The sequence below is a fragment of the Amphibalanus amphitrite genome, unplaced genomic scaffold (genome assembly GCF_019059575.1).
Source record: "Amphibalanus amphitrite isolate SeventyFive unplaced genomic scaffold, NRLGWU_Aamphi_draft 000553F_arrow, whole genome shotgun sequence".
Classification (NCBI taxonomy): Eukaryota; Metazoa; Arthropoda; class Thecostraca; order Balanomorpha; family Balanidae; genus Amphibalanus; species Amphibalanus amphitrite.
Genome location: NW_024882047.1, coordinates 210,331 through 227,174, shown reverse-complemented (window position 1 = coordinate 227,174; position 16,844 = coordinate 210,331). Strand labels below are relative to the sequence as shown.

Genomic DNA, 16,844 nt, shown 5'->3' with positions numbered 1-16,844 from the left:
ATTCATATCCGCCGTAATAGGTTACTTGATCATACTTCGGTCGCAGGTTTGGTTTTACCGAGAGGGGATACAGGTGCGACTAGTTTTCTTTTACGGGTACTTGGTTCTGTTGCGCCTTTTGCAGGATAGGTATATCATATCTTGACCCTGGTCGTACATACATTACTTTGTGATCTCTCATTTGCCGAATAGTATATAATCTGCCCTCAAATGACAACGCAAAGAAAACCGCAATAAACACGTGCCATATATCGTTAATCCCAAATTATTTTTTTTTTTGGGGGGGGGGAATGTCCTACCTGACTGATCTGACCCTGACCCTGACCTATGCAAATTGGCTCCTTCAGGCTGCATGAACCTGACACTCGTGTAACATCTTGACGATGGATTATGCGCAATCCTGATTTAGTTTATGACGAGAGATGCCATCGCCCAGCACAAGGTTTCGAAGCATGTACAATACATACATACAGTCACTCTACATGCTATATAAGCCCAATTCTGGGTTTTTGACCTGATTTTGACCCGACCCATCACTTCAAAAATTTTACTGCTAGGTAATGATCAGAAGCATCTCGTCACGAGCTTTCGTTCTTGCCTTGTCTGTCTCGCTTGGGGGGGGGGGCTCTGCGCACCTCAGCAAGTATTGGGTGATGAAATACCCAGCAACTGCGGGGTTAAAACTTGTATATCTCGGGATATTGTCTTTTGACGGGTCGGTGGCGTGACTTGTAACTCGATGGATGAACTACAGAAACTTATTTTTAGCCCCGGAAATGAGCTACCTCAGCTCTCGGACCGCCCACAAATAAACTGAGACCAACTGCATCCTGGAATTGGACCCAGTCAGCATTCGGTATATCGAGATTCGTTCTAAAATTACATAACTCGCCACCCGCGGTGCGCTGTCATTGGGAGGCATTTACGGGAATGCATACACGAGATCGCCCGTATCCTCATGTTCTGAGTTCAAAGGGCACCTCCGGTCAGCAGTGGGTATTGTACACTTGTACAGTCATCGTATTGACGCCTGTTCGTCTGACACTGATGTGTGCCAGGACTCGGAACACCCGCGGCGCGCCGGGATGTCTCCCCACACGGCTGTGCTGTGTCCGTGCCTCATGATCGGTAGAGAGGGGAGGCTCAGGTCCGGTCACTCCGAGAGATGCTCCTGGAGTCTGTCCGGACTTTGGACTTTGTTGACCCCACCGAGCACCTCACTGAGAGTTCGTATCGCGTTACCACGTCACCGTGATAGGCCGCGGCCTATGCAATACTCACAGGTGTGTGACAGGGTCAAAGGTCACCGGAGTGGCTCAGTGCGGAGGTCGGGGTCAAAGTCACTATCCGCTGCTGAACTTGATCTCTGCGGGTGGAGTCGGGAGGCCCGGCCATTCCTGACCTTTCTATCGCGTACAGATAACGAGAACAAGAAAAGTCGGCTAGTACAAGGTCGCTAAGGTGTGCTGCCGCATTCCTTCATCTGAAGAGGCACATACCTAATATGCAAACATAGGTTTGGTTGTGCTACTGGACATGCTATGCATCAAACATTTGTTTGGCCAAAGTTTTTTTGTGCATACAATGTCTAATCGGCGTGAAAGAAACGTGAATGACATGATGTTAGGTCTTACATCTTACGCTAGATCGGTGGCCCGATCGCAGCGCATTGAGGCAGGAGGGGGATGCAATTTTATGCCAACCTTTCTCTGATTCGCCACTTGGACCTCTAGTCATGCACCTATCAAACTTTGAGCTTTGAAGACCGAACTAGAAAAGGGAATATGTTCTGTCCCTCCCCCTATGTGGGTTGTGGATCTGTTACGCGCGGGCTGTGCACACCGATGACCGACCAACATTAGGTAAGTGTGTTTTCCTCATAAGGTTCTGATCTTGGGTTAAAGTCAAATTAATTGGGAAATTTCATTTAAATGATGGAATTAAGATGCGAACAGCACGCTATCCCCGAGTACCTTAGGTCAGCGACCTTGCCCCCGGAAGATGAGGGCATTCCTTCCCAATCGGCACGTGCGATGGACGGTAACAGCTCTGTTCCGGCTGCGCCTCTCGTGACCGGGCCTCACGTCAGCTCAGCGAGCCTGACGACAGTCCCTCGGCCGGAGCGGGCGGCGGACTTCGGTCCGACCACGTCAGCGGCGGGTGGCCGCCCCGCCCGGCAGGCCCCGATATGACCGGCCGGCGCCCGGCGGCCGGCACCAGACGCGGGGCGCACACCGAGAGAGACGGACAGAGACGGACAGAGCGAGAGGAGCGGGTGCGCTGACGGACAGAGTGAGCTGCGTGGGAAGACAGGGTGTGACTGCCGACTGACCTGTGAATAGGTGAGTGGCTCGTGTACCCGGTGAATACCCACCGGGCAGTTGAAAATTAGCTTGACCCATCTCATCTTTGTCGCATAGTGTGTGTTGAGTGTCACCACCAAAGTTCTAGCTATGCATCATTAAGGCCTTTGAATTGTAGAGTTAGGTATAAAGTATATCTATCGACTCAAGAATCTCATTGGTCGCTTACCAGGACGATGCAATGGTGACTAGGCCTCTACAGAATCCAGTGGTGTTTGGTCGGGTTGCCAGCGAAGTTTGGTTGCTAGCTGTATAAGTTCCAGGCCCGGAGACACGAGTCAGGCGGACAGTCGATGTAAACAGGAGATATCCGGGACCCGGTAAACAGCCTGTTGGCATGGTCGCCCGGCTGGATGGGTCACCAACCCCGATCGGATCGGCTTAGTCGCCCCACAGGCAGGCAGTTGTCACAGAGCACATCTCCCAGGAGACTGCGGGCTCAGAGCCCAGGGAAATTCGGAGTCGACAAACATGATGCAACCCGACTGCGTTTGGCGTGACTAACCTCATGCAAATACAACCAGTGCCCAGCTTGTCACTCCGCGACCGATGTGACCTAGAAGGGCTGCGGCCGCTCGCGCCGTGATGCATATGTCGTGTGTCCGTCTGACTGCTGTTGCCTCGTTTTCTACAGAACACGATGACGTCGCCTGCTAGTGCCGCCGTGGCCCGGAAGGAGGGCGTGTCCGACGCTCTGCTGCGAGAGGCTGAGCAGTACCGCACTGTGCAGACCCTGCGAACGTGGCCGGTAGTCACCAACACCTCGGCAGCCGTGCTGGACGGCTATTACACCCTGAAGGTGAGTGGGGCGGCCCTTACCAGAGTGCCCATAGCCCAATTACACACCCTGGGTGAGAGGGGCGGCCCTTACCACACCGTGAGTGTCAGTGGGGCGGAGAACTTTCTGGACGAGTGTCAGAACCCTGAAGGTGATGAGGGACGAAGGACGTCGTAGGCAGGCACTAAACTGACCATCTCGCATCGAGTGGGTGGATTAGACAATAGAGCTTAGACAGCCAGGCTATCGGACACCTGCTTCTTGCAACACCTGACAAAGGTCCATGGTATGACATCCTTATGCCTGATATTGACCCACTTCGAACCATAACCTCTTGAGCGCGAACTGCCTATCACACACGAATGAAGGACACATGGGCTTCACTTATCGTGATTTCTGAACCCGTTAACTGCGGTATCGAAAGGTGTCAGCCAAACGTGTACCATAAATAGCAACATAAGAAACAAGATGATAAATGGTTGCTTGATGACTTTCGCGTTTTTTTTCGGCACATCGATGACCGAGTCTCATCACTCCTTTACGACCACCGTCAAATATTAGACATGTTTATATGTATTTGAGCGAGATAGCGGGCACAAGTCGACAGTTTATAAGTAAACGTTTACATTATATCAGCACGGCATTATTCCTAAAACTCATGGCTCACTGAAGAAGACACCCTTTCAAACAATTGTTCAAAGCTAAGCATAAATTAAGTCCGGATACGTTTTATCTATTTTTATCGCGCCGATCCCACACTTTTCACCTCAAACAGCAATGTCATTTAGGTTATTTTTGGATAAGAACGATGTCTGGTAGGTATAATACGAGGCGGATGTTCACGCCCAACTCGGCTGAGCCGAACGCCGGTCAGTCATCGGTCATGCTCGGGTCGCGTGATAGGTGTATGGATTGGTGCACGACGCCAGCCAGTGATCGGGGACGTCGGAAATGTCGGTACTCCGACCTCAGTTGGAATTGGCATAAATAAACTTTGATACCATAGCCGCTAGGAAACGGCAAATTGGTGTCGATTTCTCCGAATGTTATCTTCCCCCGCACTTGATTACCGTAAAAGACATGAGTAAAGTAATTTGTATCGAAAGGGTAGGGGAGTAAAAGTATGGCTCAATTGTATCACGCGTTGATTCTCTGTCATGTGCCCCGGTTGAAGTCGTGCCATCGGCCGAGCGTTGTGCCGTAGCCAATCACAGTTAGCCATGACCTCGTCACGTGCCGCCCCAGGCCATGAGGGCGGGGCATCCCTTGGGGCGGGGCAGCCCCGGGTCAGGCGCCGGCGCAGCCCCAACTGACTCTATCGGGCCGCGGGACTCTTCCACGTGTGGCCGGCCAGACTGGGTGCGTCTGCCTGGGTCTGAGATTAGCTGTGTGTTCGTAACATGTGTGTGGTGACACTGACAGTGACATAGTGTGCAGTGAATTGTTGGTGAAATCTGCCGTCGGGAGGAAAAAAGCCGTAAGTCACATTTTTATCGATTTTTCGTTTTTGATATAGTTGGAAAGCTCTTTTCATGATGCGTTTAATGGTACTGCTCAAACGTGTGTACACTCAAAAATGAAAATATTATATATAATATAAAAATTCAAAAACGGATTTGTTACATCAGGGATAGCAAAACACGCAGGAAGAAAGCCGTATCCTTAAATTCGGCAGATACGGCATTTATACAAAATTTCAAACAAAGAATGCGGAACTGATAAGTCAGGAAGAAAGCCGTATCTTGTAGATACGGCTTTTATTTGATGGTGGCCTGTGAAATATGAGCCGAATCGTTGGTCCAGGAAGTTTGGAAGAAAGCCGTATTTACTCATTTAGCATGGCTTCGGCATATCCTGGACGGAACAGTTGAACATTTACACGAACATGCTACGTGATCGTAGCAATATGTGACCATTATAGGGGAATTTTAATTGAAATAAAATAGGGAGTGAACTTGAGAAGTTTGAAGCCAACAGAACTTTGCCAGCTCGGTGGTGTCAGCAGGGTGCCGGGCATTCAGTATTTTGATGTGCTAACCAGCCGGGAGCGCCAGTATAATCCGACCGTTCTTTTCCCAACTTCGTTTAAAATTCCAATAAAAAATACCTACCCGACCTAGCCTCCCCCATGATTAATTTGGCCTCCCTGTCCCCACCCTACCCCACAACCAAAATAGCATCATGTTAAGTTCGACCCGGTAATCATCATAGACAATAGACATGCAGCTCGTACTCGTAGCCGGCACGCTTAGTACGACGACCTACAATCTTTGTCGTAAAACCGTTGAAGATATAGTTGAATACCGTGAAAGTTCGATTGCTATTGCCAACCTCGTCACATTCATTGTGATAATTGTGACCACGCCCATGTATCTTTGGGACCGTCATCCCCTGTCACTTCCATTCCTGGTCAATGACTTTACCGTCTTCCTTCCGGCTCCCTCATACCCATGATGCTCAATCATATTGGAAATTTAGGCTACCTTGTAGTACCCACACAAGCCCAACATTGTCATATTCTACAGGCAGCTGCCCAGAGCCTACCAGCACAGCTGTGGCCGGTGGAGGATGCAGCAAGGCGTACTGAATGGCCCTCTGCTCTGTTGCAGTAGGCGCTATAATCAGAGCCCTGTGAATACGAGTGCACATTGGGGGGCCTTTTGAGGGTGCGCCCTCTAAAGGGCGTTCCCGCAGACGTGTGGAGCTCTCAGCAGTCTAGCGATCTCCGACAATGAGGCGGCATTTGCTTACACCCTCAGCCGCGGCACAGTGCTGTCGCCCTAGATGTTTCGCACAGGCTTTGTAGATGCAGTTTCTTCACGGGAATTCCTGAAGTTGGGGCATTCCACGTCAAATCAAACACCGAAATCCGTCATCCCCTTCGATTTTTCTGAAAATTTGTAGGCAGACTGGGCATGGTTCAAAACTGAGTTACGTATAATATTTTCGAAATTTGATAAAGTATCGCTGAGATATAGGTCATCGAATATAGCCAAAAATGCCACACATCAATTTTTTAAAGGTCTATAACTCTGGTTAATTTTCTGTTATCAAAATGATATTAACAGGGTCTTGTAGGCAATTGATAAGGCTTTGATTTTTAATTATAAAGTTAAATTGAAGTGACCTTGAAATGCATTTGACCTTGAATTAAAACAGAAAAATTTAAATAGCAAAAAACACGTCACCTTCGATTCGGGTAATTTTTACATATTATGTCCGTCACAATGTTCCTAACCATCTGTGAAAAAATTGGAGTGGGCCATTCATAACTCTCGCGGCAAACGCCGTTTTCATGCATCAACATCACGCAAACGCGCGTGACCTTGAAAGACAGAGTCAAGACATGCTTGCTTGTGTACACTTTCTGAAATGAATGATTGCTGATTAGTGATATCCCAAACTCTGCGAGAATGGAAATACATAGTCATCGTAGTCAAGTATTCAAGTTCCATAGTAAAAGTGTCTCAGGCAAACGGTATTTTGCGGTGAATTTTGAGCCGTGTGGAAATGCATCATGAAGCCAAAAATTCAACGAAAACATTATCACGCAACGATATCTTCACGTCTTTTTATCTTCACTATACGAAAGAATATACATTTTTGAGTATGTATGGGGAATTTCTAGTTAATCCAATAATAAATATGGCAGTTAGAGACCTGCTAAGAGTAACATGTCGCCGGCTGAGGAGGGATCGGCCGACGCGGGAAACGCAGCAATCACAATTTTGTGTTTACACGTTCATATTTCAATTGTTTACCAACCGATTTTCAAAATTCTTACACCATAAGATTGGCTGTATATTTCTTAGTCTTCTCACAAAATTTGACGCGAATCGAACGTAATCAGCGGTAAGGAGCGCGATGTAAAGACGGAACCGTTCCGTTCCGTCCCGGCACAGTCTACAATTCAGGCGGCGGCTAGCGGTCGGCGCCGGCTGCCGAGTCGCCGCGTCGCCGCGGCGACAGGATGTTCACTTTACACCGCTATTACTAGACCAGTTGTGAACCGATTTTCTTCTTGCTTGCACGATGAGACGTGCAATTCAATTTTGGACAGGTAGCTATAATTAATTTCGCATTAATACTATGAGATATTGGCGAAAAACAGGAGGGGTGGGGCGAAATTCACTCTTCCCCCTCCACTGCGCGTGCTAACATACGTTTGCATATGTGCCATTTTCTTCAAAACTTATGAATAGCCCACTCTAATTTTTTCACAGGTTGTTAAGAATATGGTAGGCAATAAAATATATGAAAATTAGCCAAATCGAAGGTGACGTGTTTTTTGCTATTTCAATTTTTGTGCTTAAGAACAGAGTTAAGCAAATTTCAAGGTCATATATTTAAGTAGGTGCAATTCTAAACAAATGCTTAAGAAATTACCTAAACAGTAAGGTTTATTTCATTCAAATCAAACAAGTACAACCAAAGTTATGGTCGTTCAAAAATATAAAGATGCAACATTTTGTAAAAATTCGATGCCCTATATTTAGAAGACCTGTGGTCAGAATGTGCAAAAAACATCAATGTAATGTTCGGGGCGACACAGGAACTCGCTCACAAATTTATAATGAAATCGCTGATGGTAAGGTGCAAAACAGCCGATTTTTGTTCGATTTGACGTGGAATGCCCCAGTTCTTACACCATCCTCTATTTTGGTTCAGGAGCCGGGCGGTTCCGTGCTTGTAGCTGCGCACCACGTGACTTAACAGCGTCCCTTTTCCGGAAACCTTGTGTCCAGCTAATCAGCAACATTCCCACTAATCGTCTCTTGCCCCCTTGAAGTGCTTTTAGGTCTGCAGATCGACGATGGGAAACTACACTATCTCGGTTCTCTCGACATTGTCGCCGTGGCTCCGGCGCAGCGGCAGACCGGCACACTCATCTCTCCGAATATATCGGTGGCTCAGAATTAACTCTGGAGTCCAGTGTAATAGAAAATTGAAGCACCGTACAAGGACAGCATTCGTGATTCCCCTTGTCGGTTGCAGGCACGTAGCCAGGATTTTGCTCAGGGAGGGGCCACAGGTCGCGGCCTAGTGTCGTGCCCCTCCAGAAAAGGAAAACTCCTCGGATTTGGCCCACTGTCTTTTGGGGTTTGGTGGAGCTGTGGTTATTTTTTAAGTTTTATTTTATTTTTCGCCTTTAGAGGGGGGCATGGCCCCTGTGCCCCCCCCCCCCTTTGGCTACGTCCCTGATCGGTTGGTCAAGCTGTCTCTTGATGGCACCCTGCGCAATCAGAATCCAAGAGGCTAAAGTTACGACAATAATCCGATTATGCATGGATGATGTAGTTTAAAATGGGTAGGGTGAAGTCGTATAAGAGTACGCACTTAGTGGATTTCTTGCTCTCATTTGTTTAATATTTGAAAGAAAGAAATCGCAAATAGGGAATATTAAAGGTCATTGAATTAGCCATCAACCCATGGGGCAACGATCCTTCAGCGTAAATGGAAGTGGTCTAAAACTGACATTTTCTGAACCGCTGCAGTTGCGTACTCTTACCATATGGATATGGGGTGTGTAAGAGTACGCACGCCAGGCGGGTGGAGTACGCAAGCATATGAACACACCTATGCAGCTTGTACTGTCCAAATGCTTAACTTCAAACTCAGAAGGCATTAAAGTTAATTCTAGTATCCAAAAAGAAAAACATAAAATAAATCTTTCAAGTCTATAAATCAGGAAATAATCATGTCGTGTGTTTCTTTTAAAAAAATGCACAATCAAAAGGGAGAATAACTCGGATTTGGAAGTTCGGGTACGCATCTGCATCACAGTGCTCCATTGATGATATACCTACAAACCAGTAAAACGCCTTTTGGGCGAAGAACGAGCGAGCGAGATAGTGAGCCCTGCACGTGCGTAAGGGCGAGAGGGTACTTCCAATGGGCTTGTGCAAGGCACCCTTCTAACCGGTCGCTAGCGGTGTACCAAATTTGAACGCAATCGGCCCAGCCGTTCCTGAGATCTGGAAGCGGCATTCTGCACGTGCGCACGTGCAAACGGGGTCCAAAGTGACTTTTGCACGGCACCCTACTAACTGGTCCCCAACCGTGTACCAAATTTGAACGCAATCGGCCCAGCCGTTTTCGAGATCTGGAAACGCCCCCTGCACGTGCGCACGTGCAGTAGCACCCAAGTCGCAACACATGGGAATGCATTGTCTGGTGGGTGCCTACCTGCATGCCAAGTTTCAGCGAAATCGCCCCAGTAATTACCGAGTTATTAAAATGGGAACAAATTTGACACCCCTTATTGTTGTATTTTGCACGTGCACTGGGGGTGACCCACATGCATCGAGAGTATCCTATTTTTGGTAGAAGGGATGCAGCTACCCTACAAAAGTTACCGCAAGACAATCGCCCAAGCGGCTGCTGAGATATGAGCCTCTCAAAATCACTACTTTTGCAAAACAGCTTGAACACCCTTGACTTTTCACGTGGCACGTGCCACGACGGTCACTGAGATGTATCAAAAGTAGTCAATTACGGGGTAGAAGGGATGGGGCTACCCAACAAAAAAGACCGCAGGCCAATCGGTTCAGCGGTTGCTGAGATATAAGCCTCTCAAAAGCGTTACAGGCCGGGCCGGGCCGGGCCGGGCCGGGCCGGGCCGGGCCGCTCATACTGAGATTTTTCCGTTATATTGAAAAGACTTCGCTTCGCTCGCTGCGCTCGCTCGCTCGTAAACAAACGTCATTGAGCGATAGATTAATAATTGTATATTTCTGTATATTCGATTTAATGTATAATTCTGCGTACTCTTACCCTCCTGAACAGTGCGTCCTCTTACCGTACATGCAATTCGCGCACAAAACAACCCCGAAACGTTGTGCAAAACTTCGCAAACAGAATATTGCACTGCACAGTATTTCCCCAGATAACCTCACAAGTTTCCTACAACAATCACAGAAATGTACCTTATCTCAACTGCCAAGTATCAAAATTATTGTACCATACCATAATAACATCATAACGCTCGAAAATAATATTCATCGCCTTAAACTCAGCAGCGTCGCCGCTCAACGCCCACGTTCCGTTGGTGACAAGCACGCACTGGCGGCTTCATGTCACTTCATGAACTCGACAAACCCGCGTTGCTAAGCAACCGCAACAGCTGATGCGTACTCTTATCGCCCGCGTACTCTTACCCGCCCTTACCCTATCATGTTTGTTTTTGTATTGAACGCTCAATTAAATATCCATACTTGGGAGCTGAAGCAGTGGGACGGAACCAGCAGCGGAACTGCTTTACTTTAGTACTTTTATGAACCAATATGCAGTGTCAATACCATGCACCGATGATACTGCTTTTTGACGACAATATGATTAAACAAAAATGGCGATACGGCTTTATTCCCGATCGGTTAACCAATGTATCAGACATACGGCTTTTTTCATGACAGTATTGTTCAGGTGTCTCGTACGATGCGGCTTTCTTCCACGATACGGCTTTTTTCGTGAAAGAAAGATTCCGCAAACTCGGGGTTGAATTGGAAGCAAAAAAGTTTTTCGCCTTTTGCTTTTAGGTTAAAGTAATTTCCCTTTTATAACCACTTTCATTGAATGTAAAATTTCTTTCCGATCACTGCAGTATGTTTTGTTTCGTTATTGAGCAAAGTTAACGAATTTTATAACAAAAAACGCGTTTTTGCCTTTCCTGAACAATTTTCAAATCGAAAAAGTGCCCCAGATACGGCTTTTTTCCTCCCGACGGCAGAAATTATATGATATTGGAAATTGGACCTGGTATCCTGACAGTAATACGGCGTGAGTTCATTGTCAGTGACCTTAGACGTCGTGTCACGTGAGAGGGAGGGGGACGTGGCGCGGTGTTTGGGTCAGTGGCTCAGTGTATTGTCAGTTTGGCGTTGTTTCGGATCAGTAACGCCGCGTGCCCTCTGCCGGCAGAAGGAGGGGGACGTGGCGCGTCCGGTGCTGAACGTGTCCGAGGAGGTGGTCGGCGCCGTCTGCCGGCTGGCCGTCCTGCCGGTCGTCACGTCGCCCGTCGTGAAGACCCCGCTGAGGATGGCCGACTGGGTGGGCGCGCTCGGCGCGGAGCTGCTGCAGAAGGCCGTCCCCCGGCTCACGGACACCAAGCAGCCGCTGAGGCTGAACGCGGAGCTGCTGCTGAGCCTGCTGATGGTGCCGCTGACGCTGAGCGTGGCGCTGAGCCGCGACCTGCTGGAGCTGGGCGTCCTCAAGCTGGTCACCACCTTCCCCGGCCTGCAGCCGGCAGCCAAAGGTAGGTAGTGAGAAACACAGCCTTGGGCGGTGACATAGAGCGCCTGACACATTGCTGACATGAGCTCATCCAGTGACATGTTTAGATCCCGTACTTTCCGTTCATTGCCGACTTGTGATCCCGTGCTGACTTGCCTGACACCACGCCGCTCGTGTTCTTATCTCGTGTGTGTTCCTGTCCTCTCCTGACTACATCATCAATCATCATAATGCCTTGCGTAGCTAGTGATGAGAACCCGTGCTGATTTTCGGCAGTTCAGTTATGGCCAGACCAGATTGGCCAGACTCAGTTATGGCCAGACTCCGTTGACCTGTGCTCTCTCTCTCTCTCTCTCTCTCTCTCTCTCTCTCTCTCTCTCTCTCTCTCTCTCTCCTCTCTCTCTCTCTCTCTCTCTCTCTCTCTCTCTCTCTCTCTCTCTCTCTCTCTCTCTCTCTCTCTCTCTCTCTCTCTCTCTCTCTCTCTCTCTCTCCTCTCTCTCTCTCTCTCTCTCTCTCTCTCTCTCTCTCTCTCTCTCTCTCTCTCTCTCTCCTCTCTCTCTCTCTCTCTCTCTCTCTCTCTCTCTCTCTCTCTCTCTCTCTCTCTCTCTCTCTCTCTCTCTCTCTCTCTCTCTCTCTCTCTCTCTCTCTCTCTCTCTCTCTCTCTCTCTCTCTCTCTCTCTCTCTCTCTCTCTCTCTCTCTCTCTCTCTCTCTCTCTCTCTCTCTCTCTCTCTCTCTCTCTCTCTCTCTCTCTCTCTCTCTCTCTCTCTCTCTCTCTCTCTCTCTCTCTCTCCTCTCTCTCTCTCTCTCTCTCTCTCTCTCTCTCTCTCTCTCTCTCTCTCTCTCTCTCTCTCTCTCTCTCTCTCTCTCTCTCTCTCTCTCTCTCCTCTCTCTCTCTCTCTCTCTCTCTCTCTCTCCTCTCTCTCTCTCTCTCTCTCTCTCTCTCTCTCTCTCTCTCTCTCTCTCTCTCTCTCTCTCTCTCTCTCTCTCTCTCTCTCTCTCTCTCTCTCTCTCTCTCTCTCTCTCTCTCTCTCTCTCTCTCTCTCTCTCTCTCTCTCTCTCTCTCTCTCTCTCTCTCTCTCTCTCTCTCTCTCTCTCTCTCTCTCTCTCTCTCTCTCTCTCTCTCTCTCTCTCTCTCTCTCTCTCTCTCTCTCTCTCTCTCTCTCTCTCTCTCTCTCTCTCTCTCTCTCTCTCTCTCTCTCTCTCTCTCTCTCTCCTCTCTCTCTCTCTCTCTCTCTCTCTCTCTCTCTCTCTCTCTCTCTCTCTCTCTCTCTCTCTCTCTCTCTCTCTCTCTCTCTCTCTCTCTCTCTCTCTCTCTCTCTCTCTCTCTCTCTCTCTCTCTCTCTCTCTCTCTCTCTCTCTCTCTCTCTCTCTCTCTCTCTCTCTCTCTCTCTCTCTCTCTCTCTCTCTCTCTCTCTCTCTCTCTCTCTCTCTCTCTCTCTCTCTCTCTCTCTGACCGCCACTGCTCCCGTGCCGCAGGGTTCGCGGAGAAGTCTCTTCTGGCTCAGTGCGGCACGGCGCTGCTGCTGCTCTGGGTGTACCTACCGCTCCTGCTGCTGTCCCGACCGGTGGAGACGGTACGCGCTCTGGTCTCTGTCCCCGGCCAGGCCGTCGCCGCTGTGAGTGTTCGTGGTGTCCGCTTTGGTGTGGGTCAGCGCAGCGCTGATCGTACCGTACCGAAACGGTAAACTAATGGGTCCGTGGTGTTCCACTGTCGCCCACCAGTGCTGCGCTGGTGGGCGATAGTTAGCTCCCCGGCGAGCAACGCGGAGCTAACTGCTTGAATGCCCTCGGCTCATTCCCGACACAGTAGCTTACTATCTTTCCCGCTGGTGCTTCAGGTATTTCGCCCTGTCCTTCACGGGTTGCAGCTTATGCAGTAATATGTTGCTCGTGCTTTGTCCGTCTGCATAATGGCCTCTGGAGAAGCTGGAGCTTTTGGCTTGCATGAACTAGGTGTATGGCTGTGCTCACGCTTGCCCAGCAAGTTTTATCCCCGCGAACATTTTTTTTTTTGTACCATTCGATACAGCATTGGAATCCGGACAGGGAAGAGGCTATAGAGTGTAGCACAAATTAGTTCGTTTAGCCCTTCTTGCTCAACACGTTCAACTGCCTCAGGCGCTAAACATCGCCTGGTTTTTGCTTAAGCCATAGTTTAACGGAAGCAAAGTGTGCATATTGTGTGATCAGCCGCGATATCCCACATACCTAACTGCTGTATCTGCTATCTACTAAATCATAGAACTATTGCAACTCTTCTCCATCTCTCGTCTTAGTGACCCCTGCGATTCCTGGTCTTGGACTGCGATCCCTGCTGCTGCCGGCGCTGTGGGGCGGCCGGTGACCCTCAGACCCTCCCTCCGCTTCTCCAGGTGATCTCCTGGGCCCGGGAGGCCGCCAGCGCCGTGGCTGACGAGCTGGCCGCCTGGGCGAGCGCCGTGGCCGATCTGGCCGTGCAGGCTGTCAGCTGGGTGGCCGCCACCGCGCAGACCGCCTACTACGTGCTGTTCGTGATGACTGGCCTCGAGCCGCTGCTGGCGGCCCTGCTGGAGCGCGCCCGCGCCCTCCTGGCCACCTCTCGGGAGGCCGGAGCCAACCTGGTCAGCACAGTCCGCGCGTCTGCGCCCGGTTCGGGCCTGGTAAGACGCATGTACGCACGCTACTACTCTACTCACTCTAAGGGTCTGTTCCCGTAGCTGCTCCAACACCCTCTAAGCTCATCTAACCTAACCTCATCTATCGTGTAAATCGTCTACTGTACGTACAGCCCCCAAACAGCTGATTCTCTCGCATAAATTTTCACGGGACTGTTTGGAAAGGGCTCTCCTCAAACTGTTCATCCAAACTTCTCCGATACTTCTTCTTGGAATAGCCACGGGAGCAGACCCTAAATGCCTTGGGTGCTAGAGGTACTTTCTACCTCCAGTCTCGGGTTTGGGAAAGTGTTAATGACCTTAACTAACGCACACTACTCTAACGAACTCTAACTTGGTCAGTAGAGTCCGACATGGCTAACGTAACAAGGAACTAGCTGATGTGATTATTGTAACGTGTGTAAATCCTGTTGTCGTGATGTGAATGCACATAACATTGAGGACAAACGAGCTCAATGATGGATCACGTCAATTCTACTTTGTCCTGAGGTCGCTGATCGATTGAGTATATGGCGGACTGTGTATGGAGGGCGATGGCTTTTCCAGAGGATTAAACAGGACGGAACCTCCTTGCATGCCGCTGAGTAGCGTTGGGACTTGGTAGCATGATGTCAATTGTTTATCCACTGACTCGAGCTCCCATTCCCCTGGCTATCAGCGCCGCTCAGGAGCAGCCGCTGCCCCGTCTCTGTAGTCTGTGCCCCCAGTTTCATCTGCCTCTGTGCCCGCAGTCAAACCTGTATCGTTAGTCTGTGCCCGCGCTGTCTGACCTGTCTCTGCAGTACTGTACTCGCCCTAGCCTGACCCGTCTCTGCGCCCGCAGGCTGAGCTGGCGCCGGTCCAGTGGGCGCGGGAGCTCTGGTGCGGCGGAGCCGACTGTCAGCGCGCAGAAGGGGAGCAGCGCAGTGCCGGCGCCGGCGCTGGCGGCTCCGGCCGGCCGGCAGACCGCTGAGCCCGAGCTGTGGGCACCGGGGAGGATCGGCGGCGCCCTGTTGGTCACTGTCAGCCTGTGCGGAGTGGCGGTGGCAGTCATCAGCCTCTGGTGAGCTGCGCATGAGCACCGCTAATCTCTGAGGAATCACTGCGGGAACCACGAGCTGTTGGCTGACCCTGGGCCGATTAGCCGTGCTCTGTGGGCTACCGTTTGTTCTTCTGTCACTATTTCGTGTCCAAGAAGAAAACACTCGAGCTATCATTTGGTTTTCCGTGCGAGTTTCTCAGAGAAGTGGATTTGGCATGTACTCAGCACAGTGGGAGCTCGCGTATTACTGTGAATACTCGACCCTCCCAGGACATTTTCAAGTGATACATGCCAGGGAATACAAATGCGTGTGATGGTGCAATCATGTTAAGCTTCACAGGATTGTTGCTCATTCCATTAGCCTAGTAGTAATGGTGCTGGGGTAGATGCGCGTGCTTGTTGCTTACGGAGAGTTGTGTTGTGTAACGCATTTCTGCACCTAATGTCAGAGTTAGGTGCTGTAAGTGTGAATCGCACGAACTAGTTTCCAGCGCTGGGCGCCCGTTTCACCCGTTTGGTATCTGTCGAGGGCTTCCGGTGCAGGGAACGGCTTGAAACGACTGTGCTCATTTTCGGCGGGGTTTCGAATAAAAGGACCATTTGCCCTTGTGTACGCGTCTTTGCTTCTCTCTGTAGCTCGGCGATTCTCGAGCTCATTGTCATGTTCGTATCGTGAAGCGGAAGATCGCGTTATTTTGCATTGTTTTGGATGCTATTGCGATGGATGTGTGCATTGTTTATGCTAAGAAGCGGTTGCCCTGTGTTCTGGAATGCATCCGGGTGGTAGAACTTCGACATTGTGTTTAATAAATAGCTGGTCAACCCAGCCCTGGGCTCATTTCTTTTTCCTAAGCTGGCATTTGTTCCTTTTCGCAGTTAAGTACGGAACGCCATAATGACGGTTTATGGCATGTCAATAGATACTGCTGGAGATAGATACCTAACAAACGAATGAGAGTTGAGTTGAGGCTTGTTAAAATCTTAATAAAGTTCTGTGACACTGAGATCCACGAGCTTGCTTCGGAACCGGTGTGCATTCGCGTTTTATTCGCAGGGGTCTCGCATCCCATTGTGGTCATAGTCAGAGGTGGAGATCTCGGGGGGGGGGGGGGGGTCAGGACCCCCCCTGAAAACGAATTACTGCTATGTAAGTCAATGGTACTGCATCCAGCCCGCCTCCATCTGCCCGGCCTGGACCCCCCCCCCCCCCACCCTGACATTTTGACAGATCTCCATCCCTGGTCATAGTGGGATAGCCGGGGAAACGGCGACCGTCCGATCGGTGCTGCATAGCGGATAGGTGACAAAATCGCGGGACGTCGCCACTTCGAACTGCGAATCCTATAGGGTGCACTCGGCGCCATAGTGCCCGAGTAAGTCGCTAGGTAAGAGTCATCATGGATCTTTTGGGTTGGTTTTCCCACGGTAATGATAGCATCTTTACTTTTCCGGTAACTTCTGAAGAAAAATTAAAATAGGTATGAATCATGCCGAATGATCCAGGTGAAGGACGAGCGTGAAGATGCACAATATATAGAATAGATAAAATGGACAATAAGAAAAAGCGTATGGAGCAAGCACAAGCAGTATGGTAATATACAATAATATTTCGAATTTTCAGACATAAATTTCTCATTCATCTTTATGTAAAGTCCTGTATATTTAATTTAGTACCGGCATTTTTTTCGGAATAGGGTGATGACGTCAAATAATAATAAATGATAGGAGGTGAAACCGAGGACGAATCGTGAGAAAAATATAAATTGAGTTTTGTTTTGAATTTTTTTAAGTATATTTA

The 16,844-nt window shown here is 49.5% G+C and overlaps 1 protein-coding gene across 17 annotated transcripts; it reads left to right on the top strand.

The window, feature by feature from the left end:
• Positions 1-2,025: 2,025 nt before the first annotated feature.
• On the top strand, positions 2,026-15,884 carry LOC122393768. 17 transcript variants are annotated; one of them, XM_043390111.1, is made up of 6 exons: positions 2,026-2,342; positions 2,998-3,162; positions 11,062-11,392; positions 12,848-12,987; positions 13,744-14,021; positions 14,849-15,884. In XM_043390111.1, exons 2-6 carry the CDS (start codon positions 3,004-3,006, stop codon positions 15,069-15,071), a joined length of 1,131 nt encoding a protein of 376 aa, XP_043246046.1. In that variant the 5' UTR covers positions 2,026-2,342; positions 2,998-3,003; the 3' UTR covers positions 15,072-15,884. The 17 variants fall into 17 exon arrangements, with proteins under 17 accessions (XP_043246046.1, XP_043246048.1, XP_043246052.1 ...); XM_043390113.1 differs by having other exon boundaries at positions 2,137-2,342; positions 12,848-12,945; XM_043390117.1 differs by having other exon boundaries at positions 2,137-2,342; positions 11,059-11,392; positions 13,744-14,010.
• The last annotated feature ends 960 nt before the right edge of the window (positions 15,885-16,844 follow it).

Excerpts from the sequence above, each read along its gene's own strand:
- LOC122393768 (XM_043390110.1), top strand. The coding sequence starts at position 3,004 with ATGACGTCGCCTGCTAGTGCCGCCGTGGCCCGGAAGGAGGGCGTGTCC. Across the intron at positions 3,163-11,058 it reads ACGGCTATTACACCCTGAAG|AAGGAGGGGGACGTGGCGCG; the intron begins GTGAGTGGGGCG and ends CTCTGCCGGCAG. Across the intron at positions 12,988-13,743 it reads CCGGCCAGGCCGTCGCCGCT|GTGATCTCCTGGGCCCGGGA; the intron begins GTGAGTGTTCGT and ends CCGCTTCTCCAG.